We start from the raw sequence: 27,588 nt of genomic DNA, 5'->3' as shown, positions 1-27,588 counted from the left end.
CTCCTTATTTGTCTGAAAAGCCACCGCACGTCGAGGCGGAGGAGCCCGCGGGGGGCGGGGAGGCCGGGCTGCCGGGTGGGTGTGCGCCCTGCTGGGGGCGGGGCGGGGAGGCCCCTTTGTCCACGGGCCGCCCGGCGCAGTGGAGGGCGGGCCGGGCGTGCGGGGCGCGCGGGGCGCGGGGTGCGGGCCGGGTGCGCGCACGTTGGCCGCCCGCCGACGGGGCCCCGAGCGGCCGATTCCTGCCGAGTAAGCAGTCTGCTCCGCCGCCGCCGCGGCAGCACAGCGGCTGCGAGGCTGGGGCGCTGGCGCCGCGCCAGCCCCATCAGAATTAGCTCATTGTTCACGAGCACACCGGCCGCGGAGCCGGGGAGGGCGAGAGAGGCTCTTAGACAGAGACACACACTCTCTTGAAGGCAGAGCACGAGGCAGGGAGACCTCCCCTCCTTCTCTTTGTCCAGGGCTGCACTTCTTGGGAGTGGAGCCGGGTTTGGGTTTTGTTTCCCCTGCCCCCTCCTCCCTGCTTTTCCTTTCCCCCTTCCCTTCCTCTCCCCTCCCCTCCCCATGCCCTTCTCTCCCCTCCCCTCCCCTCCCCTCCCCTCCCCTCCCCTCCCCTCCCCCAGCTGTCTTTCTAGCATGATGCCCCTTTTCATCCACATTTGTGTTTCAGGTGTAGAGAGGAGAGCGTGCACAGGGAGCGGGGCTTTTGTCTGTAAGTATCTGCCGTTCCCATCGCCGGCCGGGAGCGCTGCTTTCTCTTTTGTGTCCATTGCTTGCCTTTTAGACTCTTAGCCCGGACCCTTCAACCCTGCAGAGTTCATGCTTCTTCTTCCCTCTACATTTTAGAGCTGAAGCATGTACCTTGCAGAAATTCTGGGTTTTTTTTTTTTTTTTTTTGGACCTTCTGCATGAAGGCTGAAATTTACATTGGGCTTTAAAAAAAAAAAGCACAAGAGAGAATTCTTTGGGGAAGGGGCGGGCTTTGTTTGTTTTAACGTTTTAATCTTTTGCTTGTTTGGTGCGGTTAATTTTTGTTCCTCTCGCTCATAAAGCTCAGAGTGGATGGTTGGGAACTGTTTTTTTGTTTCTTTGCATCGAATGCACTTTGCGGCATGCGCCCCCGCCCCCTTTTATTCCACGAATTTGTGTCTTCCATCTTTACACTTTATCACTCTTCCAGCTCTGCTGTTGCCGCCAAGGGTCTTTGGAGGCATTCAGTCTTCCAGCACCCTTTTCCTGCATTTTCTTTTAAAGCAGTTGAACTTTGGGGGGAAGAAGGGGCGGCTTAAGAATAGATCACTGCATTTTGGTTGATAATGATAATAATCTGGATTTGCACTTATATGTAGATATGGTAACATAGGAGAACTCTGAGAGCTTATGATACCCTTTTGGAGAACTTTTAGTTTCTCCATTCATCTTAATTTTTGTCCTAACTTACGTTAACAAAAGAATTGCATTGTGATGACCTAGAGGCTGAGAGGAAAATCACTGCGGTCTGTGCATTAATGTTGATTTGTTTAGGGAGAAGGGCATGAGGTGTATATTCCTGACTTTTTTCCCCCAATGTAGTTTTTCCCCCCCTAAACACGGAAGGTTATGTAATGCAGTGCCATTTCCAAAAATATCCACTCTGAGGCATTACACTACACGGTGGAAAGCTAATTCCTATTCTGCTGTCTTGATTGCAAATATACCGCCAGTAGTATGTCTGGGAACAAAGAGCAGCCAGAAAACAATCTATTTTTATCACTTGGTTCTACTTTTAAGTTGCTAAAGCTTTTGAACTGCAGTTTAAAAATGAACCAAACACTAAGAATAGCCCAGGGTTTTCTGCAAAGCCAGGTACCAAGGATTCCTTTGTCCCCTCTTTCAGCCTATAGACAGCGGGGGGGAAAGCTCTCTCCGTAGCCCCCCACCCCCCACCCCCCCTACAGTAACAGTAATTTGCATGTAACTTATCTTAACCACAGAAAGTGGTTATTTGTCTGTGACCTCTAAACAGGCATTCTTCATTTGCTGACCTGTGGTGAGGCGATTTGTCTACTGTGTTTAAACATATTTTGCAGGTTGGTGGTCTCCCTGGACTGAAGAGAGGGAGGGTGGAGGTCCAAGGCTGCTATGATTCTCAAAATGGTAAGAACTGGTCATCCAAGGAGATTCTCAGTCTCATTCCTGTCTTTATTCCATATAAATGTCAGCCACCCACCGTCACCCCGCCCCAGCCCTTCATTGTTCCTACCCCATCTGACCTTTACAAGCTTCTATCTCCAGCATGTGGGAGCTTTGCAGCGCAGTAATTTATATGAATTGGATGTGGTGAATTACATCTTTTGATTTTCAATCATAGAAAACTGAAATCCCTTTTTCAGAAGTGAAGACTTATTTAACTTGAACCAACAGAAACCGTTCTGTTCTTTAGGGAGAGTGATGTGTTGTGACATGTAAGGAAAGGCTGACAGCAGCAGGGCTCACACAAAGCAATGGGTTCTATGTTAGAGAGCCAGGACATACCCAAAAAGTAGGCGACTGTGTCCAGCTAATCAAATTGCTATAGTGTCTGCTGTCCGTATGAGCAATATACATGAAGAACATGGACTTTTGTATTCATGCACTCTGTCTACTGCATCTCAAATATAATTAGCATTGTTTCTTTGTCGACTTATGAGAGACACATGCTCAGCTTGAGAAGTCAAGCATGTTCCTCCCCTAAATGAAAGGGAAACTGCATTTAACAAGCATTATGATCTGCAGGGAAGGCAGTTGAGTGTTTGATGGCTGATTAAAGAATTAGATGCAATACACATTAAATAAGTATATTTATCTTCTATGAAAATTTTCTTCTTTGGGAAAAAGTTGAATTGAAAGAAAAAAAAAGAAATATCATGAAACTTTTCAGATAAGTATAGTGTGTCCTCCTGCAGATGTTTTCCTCTTTAAATCACCCCTTTGCCACTTAGAGTGTGTGATTTCCAAATTTAGTTTTAGGGTGTTTTTTTTTTAATGAGGGCGGAATTTAATGAATCAAAATTGAATCTGATATACTTGATGTTTTCTTTGAGCACAACCCAAATATAAGCTTCCAAGGAGAAAAATGAATCAGAAGCAATTAAGTGAGTTCAGTTTCAATCCTATTATCAAGTAGGCTCTTTATTTTTTTGTGTATGCCTCACCTGTCATTTCAACAGGTGGATTTTGAAAGCACCAAATAAAATAGTTCTTGCTTGGACTTTAATAATGATCAAATCAAGGAGACTCGAGGTAGAGGGACAAGGGTGTGAGCAGATAATTAAACGTTTAAGGTTTTTTTTTGTGTCGATGGTTCCTAACTTCATATTACATTCCTAATTAGCCATTGTCCCAGAGAACCAGGATGGTAATAAAATAAACTGCTGCAAAGTTGTTTTTTTTTGTTTATTTAATTATCTTTTACCGGGACTTGCCACATCACCTTATCCCAGACCCAGAACCTTACTCTCTGTGTCACCATAGATGGCTGTAATATGTCAGGTGACCGGTTTGGTTAAACATAAATTCAACTGCTGACCCTGCCAAAAAAAAACCCCTATAGATCAAGCTCAAGACATATCATGTTTCTGTAACCGTGAGTGGAGTGAGCTTTGTGGGAAGCAAGCATGTGAGCCAAAGCTGAGAATGAAAGTTGGAATGATTTGAATGCAGAAGAGCAAATTCAAATTTTTATTACATGTTGTTAATTTCTTACAGTTGTCATTTATGTATGGTGGCCGAATGAGAAATCACAGTTTGTTGCTCTTGGAAGGATTTTCACTCATGGAAAAATTCTTACAACTTTTTGGTGATCCTTTCATCAAGATGTCAGTTCCTTTTGGCACAAGCCATTGCCTGAAATGAAACCACCGACAGTTATTGTCTGTGGGTGATTCCAAGTAACTTTCTAGCAATTCTCTCATCCGGGAGGTCAGAGCTCTTAAAAATCTCTGTACATATTAATGCAAAAAAAAAAAAAATTTCAATTTTGTTCCTAAAAAACTGATATTAGGCATGTTTTGTACTCCTACTTTCTCAGTTTTTGGCAAAATGAAGTCATTCTTTCCTTGATTAAAACTGAAATTACTTTGCTGATCTCTAATTAGCTTACTTAAAGACTTAGCCCACATGCAATAGAAACTACTGCTAGGGAAGCAGATTTAACACCTGGCTACCTCTAGAAAATATAAAATGCCCTTTCTGTTAAACATGTTATTTATTTGCATAATTTAAAACACTATAGAAGATCTAAAGCCAATGTATTTACCCCATTTAGTAAAGTCTTATTCCAAATACAGATTTTTAATTGGCTCATTTCCCTAAAAGAATTCCAAGATAGCTAGACATTTTACATACTCTAAAATGATGCCTCACAATAATTTGAAAATTCACTCATGAATCCTAGAGTGAGTGCCTATTGCATTATCAAAAAGTACAACCACTTTGCTAGCTGTAAGAAGCACCAATCACATTGTATGCTGTGCATGGGACCCTCTTAAGCACAACTCCAGGAGGTGCCACTTAAATAGGTTACATTGCACCTGGGATTGTGCAACTCAGGAGTATTGTTTTGTATGGGTCCGTGGTATTTACTTAAGTGTTTTATTTTAAAGTTACCTGCTTTTGATCCATCAGTGAGAAGAAAATACTTCAGGATGCACAGATGGTTTTATTGAATAGTTTGAAAAATGTCAAGGTTAAGTTCTGATTTTCAACATGCCTACGCTCTGCAGGAAACTGAGTCTGTGTGTGCCATGGACTCACAGTGGCATAAAGCATGGGCTCATTCTGTTTTAACAGAGACCTAGGAATTGGAACAATTTAAGTTCTCTTTAAGGCTGTTGCTGAGCTTTTGGAAGAGATGAGTTGACTCCATTGTATGGTTCAGAGAGCTCTGCTTTCTGTGGTCTGTGAAGTGGCATTCATGGGTTTACAAGGAGACTCTTTGAATAATCTCTCCACTAACATACGGTTTTCCTGTTTAAAGAAAAAGACAACGATTGAGGAGGGATGTGGTTCTATTAGTAGCTTTGCCAGTGTGGGGATGCTGAAAAGTTCCTGGGAGGGTAATTGTATATGGTACTATCTTCTCTTTTTCCAGGCCGTTCAGCACACTGTAAGGGGGAGGGAGAATTGGGAATTGTTTGGGGAATTAGGACAGCAGGGATGGTCTATCTGGATTTAACTTCAGTCTAGCTTCCTTTTGAGCTACATAGATAATTCAGGCAGGAGAGGGTGTATGTTAGCAAAAATCTTTGAATACAAACAGCCATTCAGAGTATCACTCTATTTTAACCCAATACAGTTCTTAAAGACTTGTATGTAAATCAGATCATCATAAATACACTGAAGGAATTCACTTTATTTTAAATCCTAAGATGAATACTTTTAAAATAGGGAAAATAGACTTCTAAAATATGAATATGAGTAACCTCCAGATGTCTAGTTTAATACATTAAATATTCATCTACATTGGACTGGCTAAAGATTAGTCTTAGAGTGAAACAGTGTAACTTCCTTGGTTTTGCACATATTTTACTTAGTGCTGTTTCTGGCTGGAAAGTCTTTTAAGGCCTTATCCTCACAGGGAAAGTGAAATGGAGGATTGAGATAATTATCTGAATAATTATGCTTTTTTTAAAAAGCCCCACTTGATTTTTGTCTGATTCATTTTGGTTACTTAAAATCTTGCAGGAGTGATATAGGAGTGGGAAAGATTTGCCTGAATTATTTGAATAATTCCTTTGTTATACAGGAAGAGACTAGAAGGAAGAAATTTTATCAGCAAATCCAATTAGAATATACCAGAGGAAAATGTATTGAATGCACTTGGACTTGTCATCTTGGTTGATCAAGATATATTAAAATATTCCAATTTTAAACTTCTCCTTTGCTTTGAACTGGAAGGCAGGTTAACCATAAATCTCAGCACATGTCTGTAGAAATTAGGGCTGTTGAAAATATGATTTATTGGGTCTAAATTTATATGAAATGGATATTTCTAGACATATTTTGCATTTAGGGGTAGTTTCAAGACTATCTCATCTCAGTGGTTTCAAAAATAGTGATTTTGAAATTGATCTTCTAATGCATGGCAAATGTTAGCAGCTCTAATGATTTAGGATTTAAGTATTAACAAGGATTTAGGCTTGCAAACTAAATTCTAAATATCAACTCAGTTATTAGTAGCAGTGACTTGGTATTAACCAGAGTATAACATTAAATTATACCTCCCTGCATTATTTGTTGGTTGGGTCATATGCAATTCTTTCATTGACCACCTAAATTATAGGCATCAAGAGGGGTTATAAGTTTCATGTACAATGCTTAATAAAGTATTAAATATATGTTAGAAGATCAACATCTATTTGATCTATGCATGCTAACATTTATTAAGTTGGATATATTTATTGTTAATGACTTAATCATGTTTAGAAGTCATGTGTATCTCTACCTTCTAAAAATCTAGGAAGTTGATGTAAATTTATTGTAGTTTTCACAACAAGTTATTATCCATAATTTATTAACAGGAGTAGGAAAAAATTGTGGTTAAGCCATAAAAGCACTTGCCAAAAAAGAGTGGCTTGCAATTGCTCACCCTTAGCAGCTTTTAATGCCACTCTGAGCAACCTGGTGAGATGCTAGCTCTCTAGGTTTGATCCAGCTGCAGCACTCAAAGCTCACAGCAACTTTTCCTGTAGCACAAGGACCCCAGTACTGGAAATGTAAAGTCCTCACGTACTAGTATTTCCAATATATTCTGATTCTGTGGTGTTTTGAAGATGATATCAAGGACACAAAGATGCCGTGTCTGAAAGCACTGAAGAGACAAGAAGAGTTGGCAATAAGGTTATGCATGTGATCCCATGCCAAGTGAACAAGGTGTGTTTTTTGTTTGTTTTTATCTTTTGAGCATTTTATTTGCACTCAGGTCTTTGTATTATAGAGAGCACACATTTGCTCTGTGCCCTCAGTAGGTTTTCATATTAGATGTGGAAGGAAGACTAACAGGCATGAAAAACTTAACAGTGTAATATAGTATAACCTAGAAGAGTGCTTGAGGACTGGGGAATGGAGATTATAGAGCTTTTTTTTTTTTTTTTTTAAAGACATAGAAATTAAGTAAGACCCAGAGATGCCAAATATATGACTTAGATGTCACCATTAACTCTTGCTACACCTGTGGCAGACATTGCTAATCAACCCTGAGAGTCATTATTATTATTATTCAGCCTGAATATGATTTCAAAATCTTCAGTATAGTGCATCATTAGCAACCAGTTGGAGTTGGCACAAAATTTGAAACCTAGAAGTGCGCTATTTGCTCCTTGAGAACATGTGCTATGCCTTCTATTCCTAGAGCTTAGTGCCAATCCTTAATAAATGTTGATTGAATGAAGAATTGAGGATATGTGGGTAGATTTAGATAAGAGAGAAGCATATTCCAGAAAAATAGAACCCATTAGAAATATACCTGTGAGAGTGAGCATAGGCATTTTACTGCAGTAGGGAATGTCCTTGACCACTTAGGGCCTATTTGCGATCAAGGACAGAGTTCACATACTACACCTAGAAGTCAAGGGCTTGAGGTGAGTCTTAGGAAACTGCTGAGCAGGCATCTTAGACATGGCTAGAGGCTCTGACTCAAGGTTCCAAGCTGGGCCAGGTTCTTTGCCTTTTGATTGTGCCCAACAGAAAGGAGCACATACACTCACATACATTTTCAGGTGAAATGTAAACTTACTTTCTTACTTCATTGCGTATCTGCCTTTGGGCCTGGGTGGAGTGCTGGAGAGAAGGAAGGTTCCCGGGAAGAAGGACTTGGATGGGAGAAAGGAGCGCACTTAACCTTTTTCTTTTGTGGAAGTGGCAGCACTGCCATTGGCAAATCCCAGCAATGCAGAGGTGTCTGCTTGGCCAGAGACGGTGTTGCTGCAGCAGCAGCGTGTTTCCCTTCTGGGAGGCGAGCTGGGTGTAGCCGCATGTACCCAGCTGGTTCTCTCTCCCTCCACTTCTTCCTGAGTAGCCAGACATACTTATTCAAAATTCAAGCCAACACTTACACCATCATCATAAAGTTGTTTACAATTTGAGGTCTACAGGCTGTTGGTAATTTAGTCAGTAGTCTGGTGACCATCCAAAGGGAATCCCATCCCATGATATGCAAAATTTGGGGAAAGCCAAGAACAAAAAGGATTTTTTTCCTGAAATTTCTGGATAGAGCGCAGTCTCCTATCTTAGAATGATGCATCAGCTACAAGATTTTCAACATGAAATGATTTTGTTCGCTCTTTTAGCCCCATCAGATGAGGTTGACTTATCACCGAGTCTCTCAATAAAAGTGACATAGATAAGCATTGCTCCTTGAGTTCTTTCTGCCTACTCCCACTTCATACTTTCAAACAATTTTTTCCCCCAACTGCTGTGTTTAGACCTCCAGAAATTTAAATTTAAAAAAATTTTTTTTTTTTTTTTTTTTTTTTGGCTGGGCAGCCATGCCAGGAACTATGGGAACTAATACTGTATTTCTAGCCAGGATGGATTATATTTTCTTAGAGGAAGCAAGCCACTTGTCATTCTAATATGCCCCAGGAGTCCCTCCTCTGTGCCTCTGCTTACTCAGTCCTAGAAAGAATGCTCCTCTTGACAAAACAAAGCTATTCTTCCAGACCGAATTTAAGTGACAACTCCTTTATGAAACTCACCCCAGTACATCCAACGGGAATCACCTCATGCTCCTCTGTATACTCATTACACTTCCAACACTCTACCTATAGCTGCAGCTTTTTTCTACCTTCCAAGATTGGAAACTTGAAATCAGAAAATTGAACCCTAGTAATTGAGCATTCTCTCTTTGGTAGCAATTAAGGCTGTGATGCCTCATTTTCCTTTGCCTCTATTAGCAGGATGGTGAATTTAGGTGTGGAAAAGTGTCTTCATTGAGAGGGAAAGCTAGTGAAGTTCTTTCTACAAAGTGGTAGGAATCCCTGACTTTCATTGGCATGGTCTGATAGGACCCTGGAACAGATTCCGTACTGGTGAACCATTCTGATAGCTGCTCCAGTACCTATTCAGGATCCCGCACATCCTCAGTGGTCCGTAAATGACTGGAATAACCGTATGAGTTCCTGGTCATGGATATACCACGGAGCTCCGCATGGAGCAGAACCAGGTGGCTCACCTTGAGATTTATAACTGTCCAACACATTGCAGAGTTGAGACCTTTCAGATTATGAAATATATAGATACACACAGATTTTGCATTTGCTACTAAAAGGTCCCTCTCACTGAACACTTCAGAAGGCTCAATGTTAGGGTGGTAATGGTGGGGGAGTGGGAGGGGAACTAAATGAAATCTAAATACACCTCAAAAACAACTTCTAAATTCAGTGCTCCCTTCTTTAACACTTGCTTAGAGAGAAGATGTCCTGAGAGGGTCCACACACTTAGCTTGGTCTGGTCTGCTGAAAGAGGAATCTCGTTTCAGAATAGATTCACACATCCAAAGCCTTGGCTGTGGAGCGCCATTATGCACGAGGTTATTAATGGTGTTTTCCCAGCAGCTCCGCAGTTTGTCTCTCAGTAATCTGATTGAGGTATTCATGACAGTAGAGCAAAATCTACTCCAGTTTCACAAGGTAATGAAATCTTCATAAATAAAATTATTGCCTGTTATTACCTTAGAATGGTTTTCAATCTAAGCTTTTTGCCTTAAAAGCATTATGATTATCTAGCTGGAGATGGTTTTAAACCCTTGATGTTAGGCTGCTTTTTCAGTGTTCATCCTTTATAGACTAAAATACAAATATATAGCTCACGGTTAGAAAGGAGAAGGAGATCATAAGAGAATATCGCCAATGAAAAGAAGGTCCGTTTGCCCCTTTTAAATTGAAATGGGGAACCAGAGCCATTGATTGGAAAGAAAGGAGAACAGCTGAATAGCCATTGCCAGTAAAAAAACAAACAAGTAAACAAACAAGCCAGAGACTCATACCATTTAATAAGTAACTAAAACAAGGGGGGGATTCATAATGTGCACGGAAGCTTTGGCATGGCTGCCCAGTTCTAGCTCTTCTCCCTTCTCCGCTTCAGGCCCTACTCAGATCACCATCACACACCACTGTCCTTTGATGACTGGGGCAGGTAACAGCCTTCCTGTCTGAATTGTGTTTGATACCATTCCAGCAGGGAAAAGTACTGCAGTCCAGTGGCTGAACAAGGAGAAATTGACACAAATTGTGCTTAAAATGGGTCTAGACATTTTGAGGACATATTCATTGGATAAAGTTAGTGTCAGACACAGAACCTATTCTTGGACCGGAAAGAGTAGGAATTAGGAGAAGATATTGCATCTTTGGCAGTCAGCATTCAGAACTGTCAAGGAAGGTCTATAGTCAGTAGTTAGATGGATAAAAATATATGGAGTAAGATGCTTATAAACATGAGCCCAAGTAAGGGATTATTTCTAAGTATCGTATTTTTTTTGGTGTATAAGATGCTATATATATATTTTTTTCTAAAATAGATTGAAAATCGAGGGGCTTCTTACACATGGAAGTCAGCTGAAGAGAGAGCCATGCCGGTGCATAGCTGCCCATACTTTGTCCATCAGACTTCCTTTAATCTCGAGCCTTACTGTTACTGATGTCAGCTGATGTCTAATTGCAGCTGGAGGTAGAGTGTGCACAGATGCAATAGGGACAGGAGTGCTCTGAACCCATAAAGATGTCAAAAAATAAAAAGATAAACACCGGTAAGCAATTTTCTTACTCTGCAAAATTCAAATTGATTGTAATCAGCTATGCAAAAGAGCATGGAGATAGAGGTGCAGAGAGATAATTTGGACCTCCTCCCACTGAGTGTATGATCAGACAGTGAAGAAAACAGGAAGAACAACTCCTTAAGATGCCAAAAAAAAAAAAAAAAAAAAAAAGAAGGCCTTAAGAGGAAAACCAGGAAAAAAGGTTTAAAATATTGATTTCTTGATTTTGGGTTGGAAAAGGGGGGTTGTCTTATACATGGAAAAATATGGCACTTTTCCAAAATATACTGTGTCTTTCCCTTCGCAGTGCCATGGTAGAGAAAGTTACCCTAAATGCTATTGGGGTCATGACTTCAAAGTTTGTTCTTTGCACATTTGCCAGGCAGTTGCGCGCGCGCATGCATGTGCACATGGTAGCACATGGTTGAACATTTAGTCTAGTGCCTGCTGCATTTTAGGGATATAATACCGGCTGGAAGAATGAATACTGTGCAGGAAATGGACCCACTATTTGAAACGGGCAATATCAGGGACTACAGTTGTATGGGTAAGGGACTTAGAATTTGAAAAGATGAATTAACTAGCCCATTACTTTCCCGAATAGATGTCCCTGGATTTGGTGGCTTAGTTCTAAAACGTTTTTTGGTTTTTTTAATGTGTTTTCTTTGCTACTTTCATACTTCTAGCTCAAACTAATGGGACATATTCTTTAATAAGATGTTCATTCTATAGGACTGAAAACTACCTAGCAAATATTCAATATGTTGCAGAAAGTAAGTACTTAGTAAATATTTATTGCTTCATTTGTTGGACAAATGAGATTTTATACCCAGCCAATTCAGTTAATACAGCATCAGAAATTCTGCCCACATCTTCTCTGGTCCCTTCTTCATAATTTTGATCTTTAATTACCAAGAGTTGACTGTTTCCAATGCCTGGATGCTCTGAACCATAACTGAGTTTCCATTTCATGCTGCCCTGTGGAGCCTTGGGTCTAATGACCTAAGCCTTGGATATTTTGCTCACTTCTCGATAATATAATCTTAAATTGTTCTGATCTTGTTACCAAGGTCTGGGAGCCATGTCTCTGCATCTTTTCATTTCATCTTCATTAAGCCTATCCCTTTTTTTAATGAGGACTGTCTTTTAAACTTTAATTTTATTATATAAAGCTCGACTGTCTATACTGTCATAATCAATTCAATCAGAAATTCAATTAAATTTGTTAATTGGCATCAGAGAAATAATTCACCTGGTCACGTGAATTTTTACTAAATTGATCAGGTGTTCTGATACTGTTTGTTCCAAGCCAGAGAACACCACAATTTAGAACTACCTGTGTTTCTACAGCATTGATGAAAACTTTCCAAATGGAGTCAGGTTAAATTTGCTTTATATTCCAAGTCACCATTCTTAGTAGTTTACACGCTGCCTCTCTGGTCTAATAAGTTCGTCTCCCTCCAACAGCTTCTCGGACCATGCTCCACCCAGTGGGGTTGAAAATCCAGATGGTGTGCAGAGGTACATCCATCCCAATCTTATTCTGTTCTTCTTGCACTTTTAGTCTTTGCCCGTTTTCTTGAAGAATAGGTTATTGGAAGCCTTCTAGTGGCCACTTTGTGACTTGAGTACTTGGAGCATGGGGGTACAGATCTAGAGATATTTTCCCTTCTTTTAAAAGCAAACTTCTCAGGAAATAACCAAGACTCTGATTTAACCCCATTTTGAATACACCCTTCCACAATGACCACTTTTTGTCGGAATTCGGTTATCTGTTGGGGTTCTGCTTGTGACCAGGAAGGACAGTGCGAGAGAAGCACTGGACTGTGGAGCAACTCCTGGTGAATGCGGAGGGGTCGCAGCTGCCAGCGGAGAGGGAGCGCCGAGTGATGGAAGGAGTGAGTCGTTTCCTTTGGAACAAGCACTCTGGGAGGAAGTGCACACTTTCTGGAAAGCTCATCTTGCACATGTATGCAAGGGGAATGTTTTGAAATGTCCACAAACTTATCAATAGCAACTGTCTGTCTCAGATCAAGAAAAACCCAAAATCTGTATGTCTATACATATCTCACTAGCCTTTGATTGAGGACTGTAACAAAAGAAATCTGATTTTTGAAGACATATTTTTCCAAGTTGTTAGGAAATTTTTTCATAAGATTTTAATGGTTAGCACAGTCATTTTAGGACACGAGGAAAGAAAACAAAGTATTCTTGGTGAGTAGAAATTAGACTTCTTATAACTATTTATTTGTAGGTGAGACCCAGCATACTTAAAATTATTCAAACCAGCTAATAAAAGCAAGTCTAGCTGTTTCGTATTAACCTTGGAATGTGCTTGGAAAAAGTCCTGCTATCTCCAGATGTCTAGTATTGGAAAGCATATCAACAGCATTATTCTCATTTGTGGCAAAGACTATACAGTTCAAAATAAAAGTGCAGATTGTCGTATGAGGGCGCAATATAGAGTTTTCTTCCTTTCCTTTTATCTTAAAGGTAGGAAAAATATTACAAAATGTGGTGTTTTTAAACTCTTAATTACAAATGAAAACCAATTTATATAAGGGAGTGAGGTGGTCCAGACTTAGAACTCAGACGTGTTAAGTAAATATTTACTCTGGTTTCACTCCAGGGAGGGAGACGATTTTATTAACATATTTGGTGAGGTCAGGAAGGCAGGAAAAGCTTATGCTCTGCTTAAATGCTTGAGGGGCCTTTTTTCTTCATTTTCCTGCTAGTTAACAAAGGCCAGTATTTTTTTTTTCCGCTGAAAAGAGCAAATATCTTGTTTCATGGCCTTTACTTTTTATTGTTCATTCACAAACTGCTTAATCTCAAGCCAGGGCTTTAAAAAGTTGCTGTATTTTTTTCCTCTTTGTTTAAAAAATCTCTTCTTAGATATCCCTTATGAGATTGGCTTCCAGGCCTCACTCTTGTACTTTTGCTTCTGGTTCGCTTTGGGCTGTTATCAGCTCTTTGTGCTTTGTTTTGTCTTCGTCACTGAAAAGAAAAAGTCGCCCATTTAAAAGCCCAGATCTGAAGTGTGAACTTGATTCCTGGAGTCCAGTCCACAGTTTGGCTCTGTTACTGTACCCGGCTGACCTCCAGCCCAGGGGAGGGAGTCTTGGCAGAAATCTGAGAATTCCTCGATCAGTAACTCCCTTTTTTGGATTTATGGAGTCTTTAGGTGGATTGTTTTGTGCTCAGCACGTTCCTCTTGGAAAGGAATGAGGCTGGGATGAGATAAGAGGTTTGCTCAGCACAGATGCTTGCTGCTGACCTGTTCACCATGCTCGGATTACCCGGTGGCTGCTGCACCCTGCTCTGACCCACACACCACCAAAACCCCCAAAACTCCCCCAGCGAGCTGTTTTACATAGTGGTGAAAAAGCAAAGTTAGGCAATGTTGTTAACCTTCCGTGGCTTGCTCCCGACTTGATTCATTGCTTTTCTTGAAAGTCTTTGCTATTATTCTTAGAAATCAAATTTTAAAAGACTCGGCAGCCAAACAAGCCGAGGATTACATTGTGGAACAGAGTGACTCTGAAAGCGCTTTGTGCTGACAATTAATTTCACATGTAAACACTTTCGTTTTGTTGCCAGGAGATTTCCTTTTCCTTTCTCTGCCTCGTTGAGATTTAGAAATACAACCCTCTAGCTGTCTGGTTCCCACAAATTCACCAGTGGCTTCTCCACGTGGCCTCACGCGAGCAGCGTGAATTTGGAGGATTCCAGCATTTAAGTTTACACAGCCTGTTCCAGACACCCACATCTGACACATAATGTTGGGCAGTAACATAACCTGCTCTGCAATATTTTTTAAAATGGGGGTATTTTCTGTGCCCATAGCGGACATCTGCACCCAAAGCCCAGCTCATGCCAACGGGCTTACCTAATCTGCAAGGGATCACCACCTTCCTCCTTGAGCTGTGTTGTGTACCCCCCACCCCCACCCCCTTCCTCCTGGTTGAGAGCTTGTCAGGCCCTGGAAAAGCAGAGAATGTCAGCGCATGTTGTAACACAGCGCTGCCCTAAAAGGCCTTCCTGTCCCTTCTGGCAACAGGACATTTATGGCTGAGAACGTTTTTTAATGCTTTCTCTGTAATTACCCATTGTCACTACAGCCAGCTCCTGTGTGTGAGTGTGTGTGTGTGTGTGCACGTGCACACCTGTGTGCACTTAAATTAGGTCTCTGCATGTTCCACTTAGTTCCCATACCAGAAGGTTTGCCAACATGCGCACCAAGTAACACTTTGGCTTTGCTTTCCAGAACGTCCAGAGTGGCTCAGTGTTCTGCCTGTTTATCCTTTGTCTTCTGGTTACAGTGCATTTCCTCCCCTGTGTGCTTCATCTTCAAGCAGCACGCACAGGGCTAGGCAGGTCTTTAAGTCTGGTCTCCAGAGAGACAGTGCATCATCTCTTGGCCCCTCTCACTGTTGATGCAATGCTGTTCAGAGAAAACGATCCCTGTAACTCATTTATGGTTTCAGTTTACATCCTGCCCTCTCACATGACTAGTAACACCTGGGCGCAGAGTGGCTTTTGAGGGAGATTCCTAAGAGCGCCACTTCAAAGGATATTTGCAGAAATGAAGTGTGTGTGTGCACGTAATTTCCCCTTGTACTGCAGTACCGGGTTCCACAGCCTCTGAGCCAATTAGGCAGCTTAGAGCATGTACACATGCAGATACACACACACTGTTTAATTGGCAGAGAGATTATGAAATATACTTCTTTGCTGCTCAAAGAATTAATTATGCAGGTTGGACACCTGCTGCCCTAGTCCACTTTCCTAATTACCCGGGGGGGGGGGGGGGGTGGACCCTATCTTTGTTAAGACATAAAAGGGCCATGTGTGTGCATTCTTTTGAGTACATAGACCTTCAAGGAGAGAAAATATAATTATGGTCATTAACAATCAAGCCATGCAGCATCTTCTTAGCAGGCTTTGGAGACAGCATGTTAACCAACTAAGTAAACAACATATATGCGTGTGGTGTATTTAAGCTCTGAATAAAGCTGTGAACCTACCCTTGAGGATCCATCTCCTCTAACAGTTTCCCTGAAGGAATAGTGATAAAGACAGTAAGTAGAGGAAAATACAAATTTAGAAATAGGTAATAGGTATCATTCAAATTTTACTTGCAATAGAGAAGTGATAAGATATGTCAATTAGATTGATTCTGTATGTCGACCATGCTATGGGAAAATAAAGTTTCGAAATGAAAAGCTGAAAAGAGGTTAAGAAATAATGGGATAACATTTTTAGGGCCTTGTAGGAGTACTCTCTAATTCTCTCCGCGTTTTATTTTTCTAATTGGGCTACCAAGTCATGATCATTGCCACCCAATTACCTTATAATCTTAAAAAATGAAATTTTTTTTTATGTTGCATCATCCAGAGAGGAAAACAAGCCTTCAAAGACTTAAAAAGGCAAAAACTGTGGGCATTGTGTTCTCAACTTGTATGCTGTGACACACAATGGAAAGTTAAGTACCCAACCATTACATACATTTAAGAGAATCCGTAAGAAATAGTACATTTTCACCATTAAACTATAAATATATTGTGGGTTTCATATGTTCAATATACTTGAAAGTAAAAAATTGCTTTTACCTAAGAATTGCTCATGGATATTTAAATACATGTCTAGCATGATTAGTGTATATAAATCATGTGAGGTTTTTTTCATGTCATTTTCGTTATTTTTAAACATAGTCATTAGTGACATAAATGTAGCATTGTAGAAAAAGGTGCATGAACTAATATATTTAGTGACAAGCATAAACTCTCAACCTTTCCCAGAATTTAAGCAAAACCTTTGCGTGTTCTACAATTTAAAACAACAAAATGTTCCTTCCCCTCTATGTTTTCACAGTGTTTTCTTAATTGTGCGTGTATAGCTTGCTTCTCTGATTTCTCCCATAACAGAAGTCTTTTAGGAGCAACAATTTTCAACCCTTTTCATCTCATGGCACACGGAATCTGGTTACTAAGTCCTGCAGCACACACACAAAATACATTTTTTTGCAGATATGACAAAAAATAGGTATAATTTTGATTCATTCACACCAGCAGCTATGGTTATGTTGGCTGTTTTTTTTATTTGACAGTCTAAGGGAAAGGAGGTCAGTGCCCCTGACTAAACAGTCAGGCATTGCATATTTTAAAAATTCTTGCAACACACCGCTTGATAATTGCTGGTCTAGAGGGTTCTGAGGATTTTACTTGAGCAAGAGCAAACAGTTGCTTATCTATAGATGGGAGACACTTTGAAAAGGACACTTCTCTTGGGAAAATTAGGGCACACTTTGGCTTACTTATTTAATAAAACAACAGTTTTGAGTTATTCCCGTGTGGATTCCCCAGATGACTTACATTTCTGAGATGCACGCCACCACCATAAAGAGAAAGAGAGTTCAGTGAAGTTAAAAAAAAAAAAAAAAAAAAAAAAAAAGTTAGTTTAATTGCTCTTCATGAAAAAATACAAACTTGAATCCAGAAGTACCCCTCCTACTCATGAGAACTTAGAATTAGGCGCAGCTAAGCACAGTGCAGTGCATATCCCCACCAAACTCCGGTGCAATGTGTACCCCCACCAAACTCTTCCCATACCCCTGGGGGTACGTGTACCACACTTTGGGAAACACTGGTTTAAGCCATATGTCCGCCTTCAGAGCATCAGTTGACTAGTATCAAGAAGAACCAACAGCTTTAGGGTCCAGCAAGAACAGGACTCCAGAAAGACAGATCAACTTATCTTCGTGCTTCTGACCCACATGTTGTCAGTACTCAGCAGCCTCTATCACAGGGTCCGTGTCAGCTCCTAATATTCTAAACTAGATAAAAACACAGGACACAGCAGCCAGTGGAGTCGCCACCTAAGGAGTCGTTTCCAGATCTGCTCACTGCCACCCACATTTCCTCTGTTGACACTGTGTTTTGCTAAACATTGGTTGTGTGTGTTTGTTTTTAGTCTATTGATACATGTTCCAACAGCTGGTATGTTTGACATGACCTATACTTTTTAAAAAATTGCACTTAAAGCACTGTACGAGTTTGCTAGGGCTGTCAAAACAAAGCACCACAGACTAGATGGCTAAGCAGAAGTCTATTTCCTCACAATTCTGGAGTCTAGATGAAGTCTGGGATGAAGGTGTTGGCAAGGTTCATTTCGTCTGAGACTTGTCCTGTAGATAGACGGTCCTTTTCTCCCTGTGTCTTCACATCACCTTCCCTCTGTGTGTGTCTGTGTGTCATTCTCTCCTTTATGAGGACAGTCACTGGATTAGGCTCCCCATAAGGACCTCTTTACAAACTCTACCTCCAAATATAGTCACATTCTGAAGTACCTGGGGTTAGGACTTACACATTTGAATTTGGGGTTTGAGAAGACGTAATTCAGCCCATAGTACACTCTTTTCAAATGATCTTTTAGTAGCTCTGTCACCTCTGCTAGCTATTTGAACTAGAAAGCAAGAACTAGATTCTCTTATTGCAGTCCCCAGAATCCAGCACTCCCCAACCATTGCAGGTGATTCACAAACTCATGGTGAATGCATGCATGACAAAGCTATTTTGAATTATTTGAGAGCAAGGGTAGTAATCATCATAGATCCTTCCTCTGAAGTCTTTCATTTTAAAGTTTCCAAATAACACTGGTATAAGAAGGAACAAAGCTGTAATGTAAGGGGCTTATATTTCCAATAATTTACCACCTTTTCCCTAAATCTAAAAAGGAAGTTTAGTGTCTCCTTTAGATACCATTTCCAGGGATATGCTCAGTTCTTAGAGACCAGGCAGGCAGGTTTTCAGAAGGTAACAGACCCCTCTCTCTCTTTGGGCTTAAGGTTCTGATTCTGAAGGAGACGAAGAATTTACAAGAATTTGCCAAAGTGACACTTATTTTTCCTAAAGGATGCAGATTATTTTATGATTCAAACACTAAAATATGCCTAATTAGAAATGTTCTTGGCAAATCTGTGGCTAAATTAATGTTTCAAAAGAACAAATTTGAGGTAGTTGGGGAAGTTTGCTCAGTCACAGGTTTTGAATTCTTTGGCCAAACAAATCACTGACAGTTTTTCTTTTTAAAAAGGCAAGTTCTTGGTGAAATAAATTTTAAGAATAAGTTTAATAATTTCTGAGAAGCCAACTATTTTTTCCCTACAAGTCAGACTTGAGTGGCTTTAGAATTGAGGCTTTGAAGTTAAATGCTAAAGCAGTGTGATTTTGCTAAAGTAGAATATTACAGAAAATCACAAGAACACAGGTATAACATTTACTTGATTTTGCTTTTCATTGCATGCATGTGCCTACTGAATTTCGACATGTATTTTTGTCAACATGTTTGGTTTGCAGTGAAACCTTATTACTCATTAATATGTGTAATATCTTCAGTGGTAACTTAAAGCATGCTTTTAAAAGTGGTAACAAAGAAATGTAATAATTTTTACAAATTTATAATAAGTGAACTGATGGTTGAACCTAACTTGGGTCTTCTAAAATTCAACCCAAACTGGGATTTTGTGTGCTGTGATCTTGTTTTAAGCCTTTTAAAAAGCATGTTTTCTCCCATTCCTGGTTTAAGGGCATATGAGGGTGGTTCTCTTTCCCAAACAAGGTAGATAGTAGAATTCTCCCAGAAGGAGCTGGTCAAAGCCTCGAAAACTGCCGAAACTTGTCAGGATTAACTAGTTAATGTATGCAAAATTGCTTTGTGGACTGGGATGTGCCATAAAAGTTACTGGGGTAGGTCAAAGTTACTGTTAAACTATCCCAAGGAACTAACACAGCCATCCACTTTCCTACATCAGACCTCCACACAAATGGATTGACTGGGACATTGAAAACTTCCCAGTTAGCCCAGTGATTAGGCTACCACGTTTGGTGCTTTCAAAAACAAAAACTGCATGTAAGTCTGTTTGTTAATTTAATGAGATGTGATTCTTACTATTATTTATTAAATGTGAGATTTATTAAATCTCTTTGTAGCATTTAGAGATTCAGATCTGGAGGAAACCTTAACTAGTTCCCTCCCCTCCCTTCAAGAAGGGCCTTATAACAAATGTGAATTAGCTCTGAGTTAGGTTGTTAAATTCTGTTTCTAAATTTCTTAAAGTAGGTTTCACATTTTTTCCCTCTGCTAAGATCTTTCTTACAGCTGACCTAAATCTGTAGTTGTAATTTAAGTCCTAATCCCTGACTCCTGTCTTTACTAGAGACGGAGAACAGCTGGTCAGCAAACTTCTTATGATAATAACCCTTGTATATGTGTTTAAAGAAGAGTTCCTCAGTACGACTCACTCTCTCCACCCCATCCCACCCTTGCCCCCCAACCCCCAAATTCATCAACTAGTATTCTCTGTGTCATTCATGGGGATGTTGCCCCTCTCCCTGCCCCTCTCGCTCAGACACTTTGCTGTTTTCAGCTGGGCAGGGTGTTGTTAGTGGCTGCATGGGCCCGGGAGAACGCAGGCTGCTTCTTCCTCTCCTCCTCCTAAGAAATGATCAGGATAACCCCTGACAGTGTGTGATGGGTGCATGGCACATTATGTCATAAACATGGGGCTTTGTAGGGATTCTTATCATAGGTTGTGTTGAAAGCGCCTTAGTTTGCTCAGCCAGTCGTGCAACGAAGCTGCCACTTGGTGTGCTAAAGATAACGGTGATGGATATCCCGTCTCTATTGGACCTAGCCTTGCAAGACATGGAGCTAGAACTCTCCTGAGTGCAGCAAACATGCAGAAGCACACTAACAGCCTGAAGGAGGTGGAGGGCTTCCCCAGCACTTTAAAGTTGCCATGGGGAAGTAAGTGATCCTTGAGAAGGATTGAGCTCATTACACTGATCACTGGTGGTTTCAGTGTGGATCCTGTTCCTAACCTAAATGTGTGTGCTCTTATGTCTCTTACAGGATTATTACCCAGAGCTTTCTGTCTGGGTCAGCCAAGAACCATTTCCAACTAAGGAAATGGAGGGAAGGCTTCCTAAGGTAAGATCCTTAAGCTGCTATTTTGTTAGTATTTTAAAATGTAGAAGCAATTAAAAAAGTCAGATTTATCCATTTTTCATTTTAATACCCAATATACTCAACTCTATTAATTCAGTTATCTGATACTATTATGACCTTAGAAATAATGTATCCTTAAAAAAAAAAAAAAATCATATCCTAAATTCCTGTGACTCTTAAATTTCACATTATCTTCCTTTCTTGACAAGCCCAAAGCAAATTTTCATTTAATAATCATGGAATCAATGTATATTTTACAGATTTTTTAATTTGTTCCATTCCTGGGTAAACTCAAATATGATGCTCAAACTAAAAGATATCTTAAAAGGATAAGATGGTGACAACTTTGTCTGGTAATAATGCCTGGATATTTTATAAGATTACCTGGGAATCAAAACAGAAAGCACATTAAAAAAAAACTTATATTTCTTCCTTTTAATTTTTAGGCCTAACATGTGTTCTGTAAAATGCTTTCATTGTGCTTACATCTTAGATGTGACAATTCTCTGCCTTTAAAAAAAAATTGTAAAATATACATTTTAGATTTTAGCCCCATTTCTGAAGAGAAAAAAATCCAACACAAACATTTAAAAAAAATTTTACCAGTTTTTACTATAAATACCTTTGGACTTTGCCTTTTAGGGTAAATATCACTTAAGCAAGAGGATTGTAACTTTTTACCACTGACCTGCTGAGTTTGCAACTAATAAAGAAAAATAGAGTCCATTGAAAATAAAAATTAACATTTAAAAGTTTCATATGTGTAATTGACCAATGATGAGAGCTACCCAGCTATGACTGATATTTCAATTTTGAAAAACTCTCTTATTTACACTAAACGGTTTCAGCAATTATCTACCTTTTACTGGCAGCCAGAATTGAAGAGATTGTTAACTGGCAGGTTGCACTGAAAGAAAGCACTTCTAAATCACTTAATTTTTCAGAGAATTTCTGAAAGTTAAGGTTTAAATCATTGGCAGGAAAGTAGATGAGCAACATGATTCGGACCCTGTCTGAGCCAGACTTGTGCTGATCTTGTGGAGTTGGAGTGGTAGTGAGTTAAAATACTGGAGCTTCACTTACAACACACCTTTAGCCCGCCACCTCACCACCATAGCACCACCATCAGCAGTGTAACTGGTGACATTCTTGATCAGGGCGGCTCAGGGAAAAATTCTCCTGAGCAGCTAGGATGAGACTTGATAATGGAAGGAGCAAGAGAGAGTGTAGTCTTTTCATTAGTTTCTGCCCCATGTGGGCATCCTGAGACCCTCTCTTTGATACTAGTGACAGCAAAACTAGGCAAGTTCCTCAATGAGGCCAATAGTGCCTCCCCTTCCTTTTAGGCCAGTCCAGGTCCCAGGCTTTGCCTACAATGAGGCATGCTTTAGGGGTTGGCACAGTGGATCCTGCAACTGAGGTCTTCTGTTAATTTTAACTTCTTTCCTCTCTAAATATATGAATAGTATCTTCAGCATAATATATTTATCCTATTTTCAGCAGTTTCTTTCTGGAAAAGCATATCTTTGCATAATCATAAAAAAAAATAAATCTTGACTCACTTGGTCCAAGTCACATTATTGAGTAACTGGGAGATTCATGTACTGACAGTCATCATCAGAGAAGGCATCCAACCTGAGGTAGGTCAGCGGTAGGGGCATCCAGGAGAGCTGGTCTGGGGGAGCCAGTGGACATGTCATTCCCCTCCTCCAGCCTTCTAGATTATTCTAGTTCCCAATCCTCCAGAGATCACTATGTGCTGGACGATGGAAGAAGATATGCTTATTTTCCTCTGAATTTTTATAAGGCCTGACATATGGAGAAATAAGACATCATTGTGTCCTCCCTTCAAAGTGACTCCTTAGAAGCCTACAATTCCTTGAGTGGGGGCAGGAAGACTGGACTCTTCTCTTTTTTAATGACCGAGAGGAAGTAATGATTGAAATCTAATAAATTCCAGCCTCCAAAGAGAAAATGGGTAGAATTTTATCTCCCCAGAAGCTCCTCTCCCCACAGATATGTTGGGTCATGGCCCCTCAGGTTGCTTCAGTAACATATGCCCTGCATGGGCTACACCATTGCCTTGCCTTATCCCGTTGTACTTGGCCATCTCCCATACAGCAATTCAGTTAAGGGCAGGATAGGCAGCAGGGACTGTTTTCTTCTCTCTTTTAGTCTTCGTAGGCCTAACATCTAATAGAGTACTCAAGCCATAATGGACTCTCAGAACATGAATAATAAATGAAGACATGAGTGTTTGGGAACCTCATAAGAGAGAAAAATAGTAAAACTTTTGATTCCCATCTGAAATAATCTTCACGTTCTTTTTTTTCTTTTCCTGGAAATAACCTCTCCCCAAATTGTTGAGATCCCACTCAGCCCTTCATTTCATTTTGTTAAGTATTTTTCAGGGAGGTAACAGGTTAGTAAGACTGAGACTTAATATAGAGACAGAATAATGTTCTGTATATTCACTTTGGAACAAAGTAACTCTGGAGTTAGCAATTTGAAGTGCAGTCATGTACAGAGGATAGTTGAGTGAAATAATGCTTAATGAACTTTTGACCTTCCGTCCTGGCCTCTGACAATAAGGAAACATTGAATTCTTCACTTGTCTAAAACCTAAGTTTGCCATATCTCAAACCATGAATGCTAACTGTTTGATGGGGGAGGAGGAACAAATACTATTTTAAAGACACCAGGCCCTCGCCAGTCTAGCTGAGTGGATCGAGTGTCTACCTGTGGACTGAAAGTTCCCAGGTTCGATTTCAGTCAAGGGCACATGCCGGGGTTGCAGGCTCGATCCATGGTGGGGAGCTTGCAGGTGGCAGCTAATCAATGATTCTCTCTTATCATTGATGTTTCTCTCTCTCTCTCCCTTCCTCTCTGAAAGCAATAAAAAAAAAAATGTATTTTTAAAAAATAGGCACCAGGGTCACCAGTGGATTTCTTTTCTTCTTCTTCTTCTTTTTTAATCTTGGGATTGCATGCCAAAAATCTCAAGATTAAAATTATTTTCATAGCTCAGAGAAACATTAAGTACATACTGAGTGGATTTGATATACGTCTTAAAAATGTTGTACGCTCTCAATGTCTGAGATTTTTAAACACAAAAATGGGCACACCAGATGTTTAGTATGAAAAATCTATAAGTGAATAAGACTTCTTGAAGTTGAATTATTTGTGACATTTAGTTCACCCAGGGGCTGATGAAAACATTGATTCAGTTTCAAGTTATTAGGAAGTTCCTGATGTCTGAATTCTTCTTACTAAGAAATTGAAAAGGGATTATTTATAGTCACAAAGCAATATTATCACTTTAATCCAAGTTCTTATATCCAGTCAAATCAGCTTATTATAAATGTCCTGTTAGAATATGTGACCTGAGCCAAAAAAAAAAAAAAAAAGGGGGGGGGGGGAGGAAAGATCTTTTAAACCACAATGGGTAATTTTTTCCAAAGAAAACTCCTGTAATCAATGGTTTGTCTAAAGGAGAAATATGTCAGATCACTGCTTTCATATCTGATCGGAGCATATAATGTATTTGTGGTAGACAGGACCTCTGTTTTATATCATCCAATGGCAAATGGGGTTCACTGTCCTGTCCTGTGCTGTTTGGTTGCTATGGAGAGCTCCTTCGCATTGGTGCTCATTGTGGTTTGATTATCTTAGAAACACAAAAATCTCACTCATTGGGATTGTGATGAGAGACTTAGAATAGCCCCAGTCAGTCCCAACTCACTGACTCCCTTTTCTGCTCTTGGTTTCATGCTATCCTCCTCTTTCCTGCAACACCTTCCCCCTGAACCCCACACTCTTTCCTCCCAAACACGCCCACCTCTGGTCCTCATTCTGATTCTGACCACAAGGCCCACATGGATTATAGAATAGACCTTATATATAAATTACATTTGTACATGCTGAGATATGCTTTTAAATATTTTTATTATATATTAGAAAATAGACGATTGCCCTACCCCACCACAGCCATTGAACCTGGTTTTCTTTTTTCAATACCGCTGTGAGCACCTCTCCTCACCCAGCCTCATGTCAGGCCCTACCTGACACTAGAAACTGTCCCTGGAAACCCGACTCTTGGGGAATGCTGCCTCCCACGTGGCTGGGCAAAGCCGTTAGAGAAGCACTTGTTTCTGCTGAAGCCAAGGCGGCTGGTGTTTAATTACTTCATACCCCCCGCAGACCTAATATTTACCTTCAGGTGAGCTGTGTTTAATGTGTAAACTCTGCAAAAAATTGGGAGTTCAAGGATGAAAGGCAGAAATTTCCAAATGCTTTCAGAAGTATAACTAAGTGTGTCTCTCTTTGTGTGTGTTCCTCTGTGTCTGGGCCCACCTGCCTTCAGGGAAGACTTCCGGTCCCGAAGGAAGTGAACCGCAAGAAGGACGAAGAGCTGGAGGCTGCCTCCCTGACTCCACTTGGCAGCGATGAACTCTGCCCCCCGAGCATCCGTTACCTCCACTCTTTTTAATCGTAACACCTCCATTTGTATTACGTATGGTGTATGGGTATTGATGAGGTTATGGTATCATATATGGGGTTTTTTTTCTGTGTAAATCATCAAGTATAAGAAGAAACTATGGGACTCTGAGCCTTGCTTTAGAGAATTTACAGTGGACAAATAGGTATCATCAAACCAGTTTTTAATCTTTCTGACTCAAGTGAAAACGCTCAGAATTTCACACTGTGAATCCACGTTTACAACCCTTACAGGTGGGCCTTCAGGCCTGGTTCGCTCCGATGACGTCTTCCACAACTCAAACTCCCACTGCTCTCACACAACCGGTCCACTCCTGCCTGGTCACTCGTACAGCTCCCGACTGCTTCTTGCAGAGGCTGAGAGTCCCCATTTTTTTTTTTTTTCTCATTTAGATGTAACAAGCCTAGTAGTTTATGTTCATCAATTGTCTGTATATCTCTATATTTTATCCATGTACTCTTTTGATGTATAGAAGTAGTTTGAAACTCATTGTTTCCTTGTGGTAAGTGACCGAGATGCTGCCACAGGACCTGAGACACTGATGAATGGTGCTATTTTGGACTTTCAACATGCTCCTTGGCGAGGTAGCTCTGATGGAGTTATTTTTTATTTTCATGTTCTAAGAAGGTGTTGGTACTCTTGTTTCCCTGAATGTTGTTCTCTAGACTGGATTGACCTGTTTTCCTTGTGTCTTCAGTGTGGCTTTCTTCTTCAGCATTGTAGGGTGAGTGAATGCTGTCAGAGAGAGCGTGAGAGACCACGTATCACTGGCTGGCACTCATGGACCCGAAGTCCCTGTAGCGGGAGCAATCACAAAACTGTAATCTACTTACCAAATCTCTTCCTTTTGGTAGCCTCACCTGCCGAACTTAGAGGGAAAAAAAAAGCAATAATTGGACAGGAGTTTTTTTAGGTGTCTCTCTTGGTTCTTTTTGTTTGAAAGAATATTTGGGGGGGAATGGGAAAACTTTTTTTTTTAATAAATGACCTCTAAAAAAAAATCCAAAAAAATCACCTGGCATTTGAGTGGAAATAGGGAAATTACACTTCCCCAAATATTAGGTCGGGAAAAATATCTTTGCAAAATGTAAAAGAAAAAAAAAACAAAAAAAGGTAGATCACTCTTTTTGATAAGCAAGGTATAGATGTTACATTTTTGTCCTTGCTCCCAGTGGAATGGGTAAACAAAAAATCAGAAATACCATCTACTCACGGAATGTTGTTGCGTTAGCCAGTCTGAAAGCCCACCTTAATTTTTTATATAACTGTCTTTTAGCGCTTCCTTTGACAGGGTAAGCTCTGTGCTGAACTGTTCCCGCTTCTGACTGTTAAACATCGATGATGCATGCACTGCCCTTCGTCCTCCTCTTGCTCCTCCGTTGGCCTGAGTTCTCGTGCATTTCCTTTCTCCCTCCTTTGTTAGAATAGGTTATCAGCTGTGTAAATAGAGCAAGAACAGTATTCTGCATCTGTGGCATTTATGTAGTTGCAGTTGTGTACTGAAAATGCAGGCTTTTGTAGCAATGTGATCTTTACTGATGCACTCATGACAAGTATCCAATGTATTTTAGTAGTATTTGTTCAATAAATATACAGGCTGTAAGGTACCTGGCGTGGCTCGTCATTGGAAAGGCCTGCTTTGGAATGCTCTCACGGGTTCATGTTAATGCACGTGTTCTCGGAGCCCCCACAGTAGGCCCAGGGGCAAATATCCAAAGGGATGGAATCGGCTCTGCCTTCCACACATTTTCCCTTTGGAGGGTTTTAAGAGATTAGGAGCCTGGCACTAGCTCATTAGGGTGGAATTTGCAGAGCTGCCTCTGGATACAAAGAAGAATTAAACCCAAACCCTTTTATTTCTACACTTTTTTTCTTTTCTTTTCCCTTTTCAGGGCACTCCCACACACCTCAAAACTTAATTCTCTCTTACTCCTTCCTTACCATTAGAAATTACTCTGTGCTGTTCTTTTTATTTTTTATTTTTAAATTGATTTTAGAAAGGGGGAGGGGGAGAGAGACAGAAACATCAGTGATGAGAGAGAATCATTGATGGGCTGCCTCTTTCATGTCCCTTACAGGGGGTTGAGCTTGCAACCCGGGCATGTGCCCCTGACTAGAATCAAACCTGGGGACCCTTCAGTCTGCAGGCCCAAGCTCTATCCACTGAGCCAGACCAGCCAAGGCTCTCTGGTATTCTTTATGCCGAAAGAACAGACCAGAGGTTTATATTCATAAGAAGATTAAAATTTGAGATATAATTTTAAGTCATTAGTTCACATGGACCTACTACCTGAAATCTTGCAGTTGGTAGATA

General features: G+C 40.4%; 1 protein-coding gene across 4 annotated transcripts; it reads left to right on the top strand.

Annotated features, from left to right (window-relative positions):
- Positions 1-26,881, top strand: NREP (neuronal regeneration related protein). 4 transcript variants are annotated; one of them, XM_084880672.1, is made up of 5 exons: positions 1-75; positions 668-709; positions 2,067-2,133; positions 20,681-20,758; positions 25,140-26,881. In XM_084880672.1, exons 3-5 carry the CDS (start codon positions 2,119-2,121, stop codon positions 25,263-25,265), a joined length of 219 nt encoding a protein of 72 aa, XP_084736798.1. In that variant the 5' UTR covers positions 1-75; positions 668-709; positions 2,067-2,118; the 3' UTR covers positions 25,266-26,881. The 4 variants fall into 4 exon arrangements, with proteins under 4 accessions (XP_084736798.1, XP_084736799.1, XP_084736800.1 ...); XM_084880673.1 differs by lacking the exon at positions 1-75 and adding an exon at positions 177-246; XM_084880674.1 differs by lacking the exon at positions 1-75 and adding an exon at positions 253-425 and having other exon boundaries at positions 2,072-2,133.
- Positions 26,882-27,588: the final 707 nt, after the last annotated feature.

Source organism: Pipistrellus hanaki, assembly GCF_964339955.1.
Source record: "Pipistrellus hanaki genome assembly, chromosome: 4".
NCBI lineage: Eukaryota > Metazoa > Chordata > Mammalia > Chiroptera > Vespertilionidae > Pipistrellus > Pipistrellus hanaki.
This window is presented reverse-complemented; position numbering and strand designations above follow the sequence as displayed.

Coding starts and splice junctions, on each gene's coding strand:
- NREP (XM_084880672.1), top strand. Junction 20,759..25,139: donor TGGAGGGAAGGCTTCCTAAG/GTAAGATCCTTA, acceptor ACCTGCCTTCAG/GGAAGACTTCCGGTCCCGAA.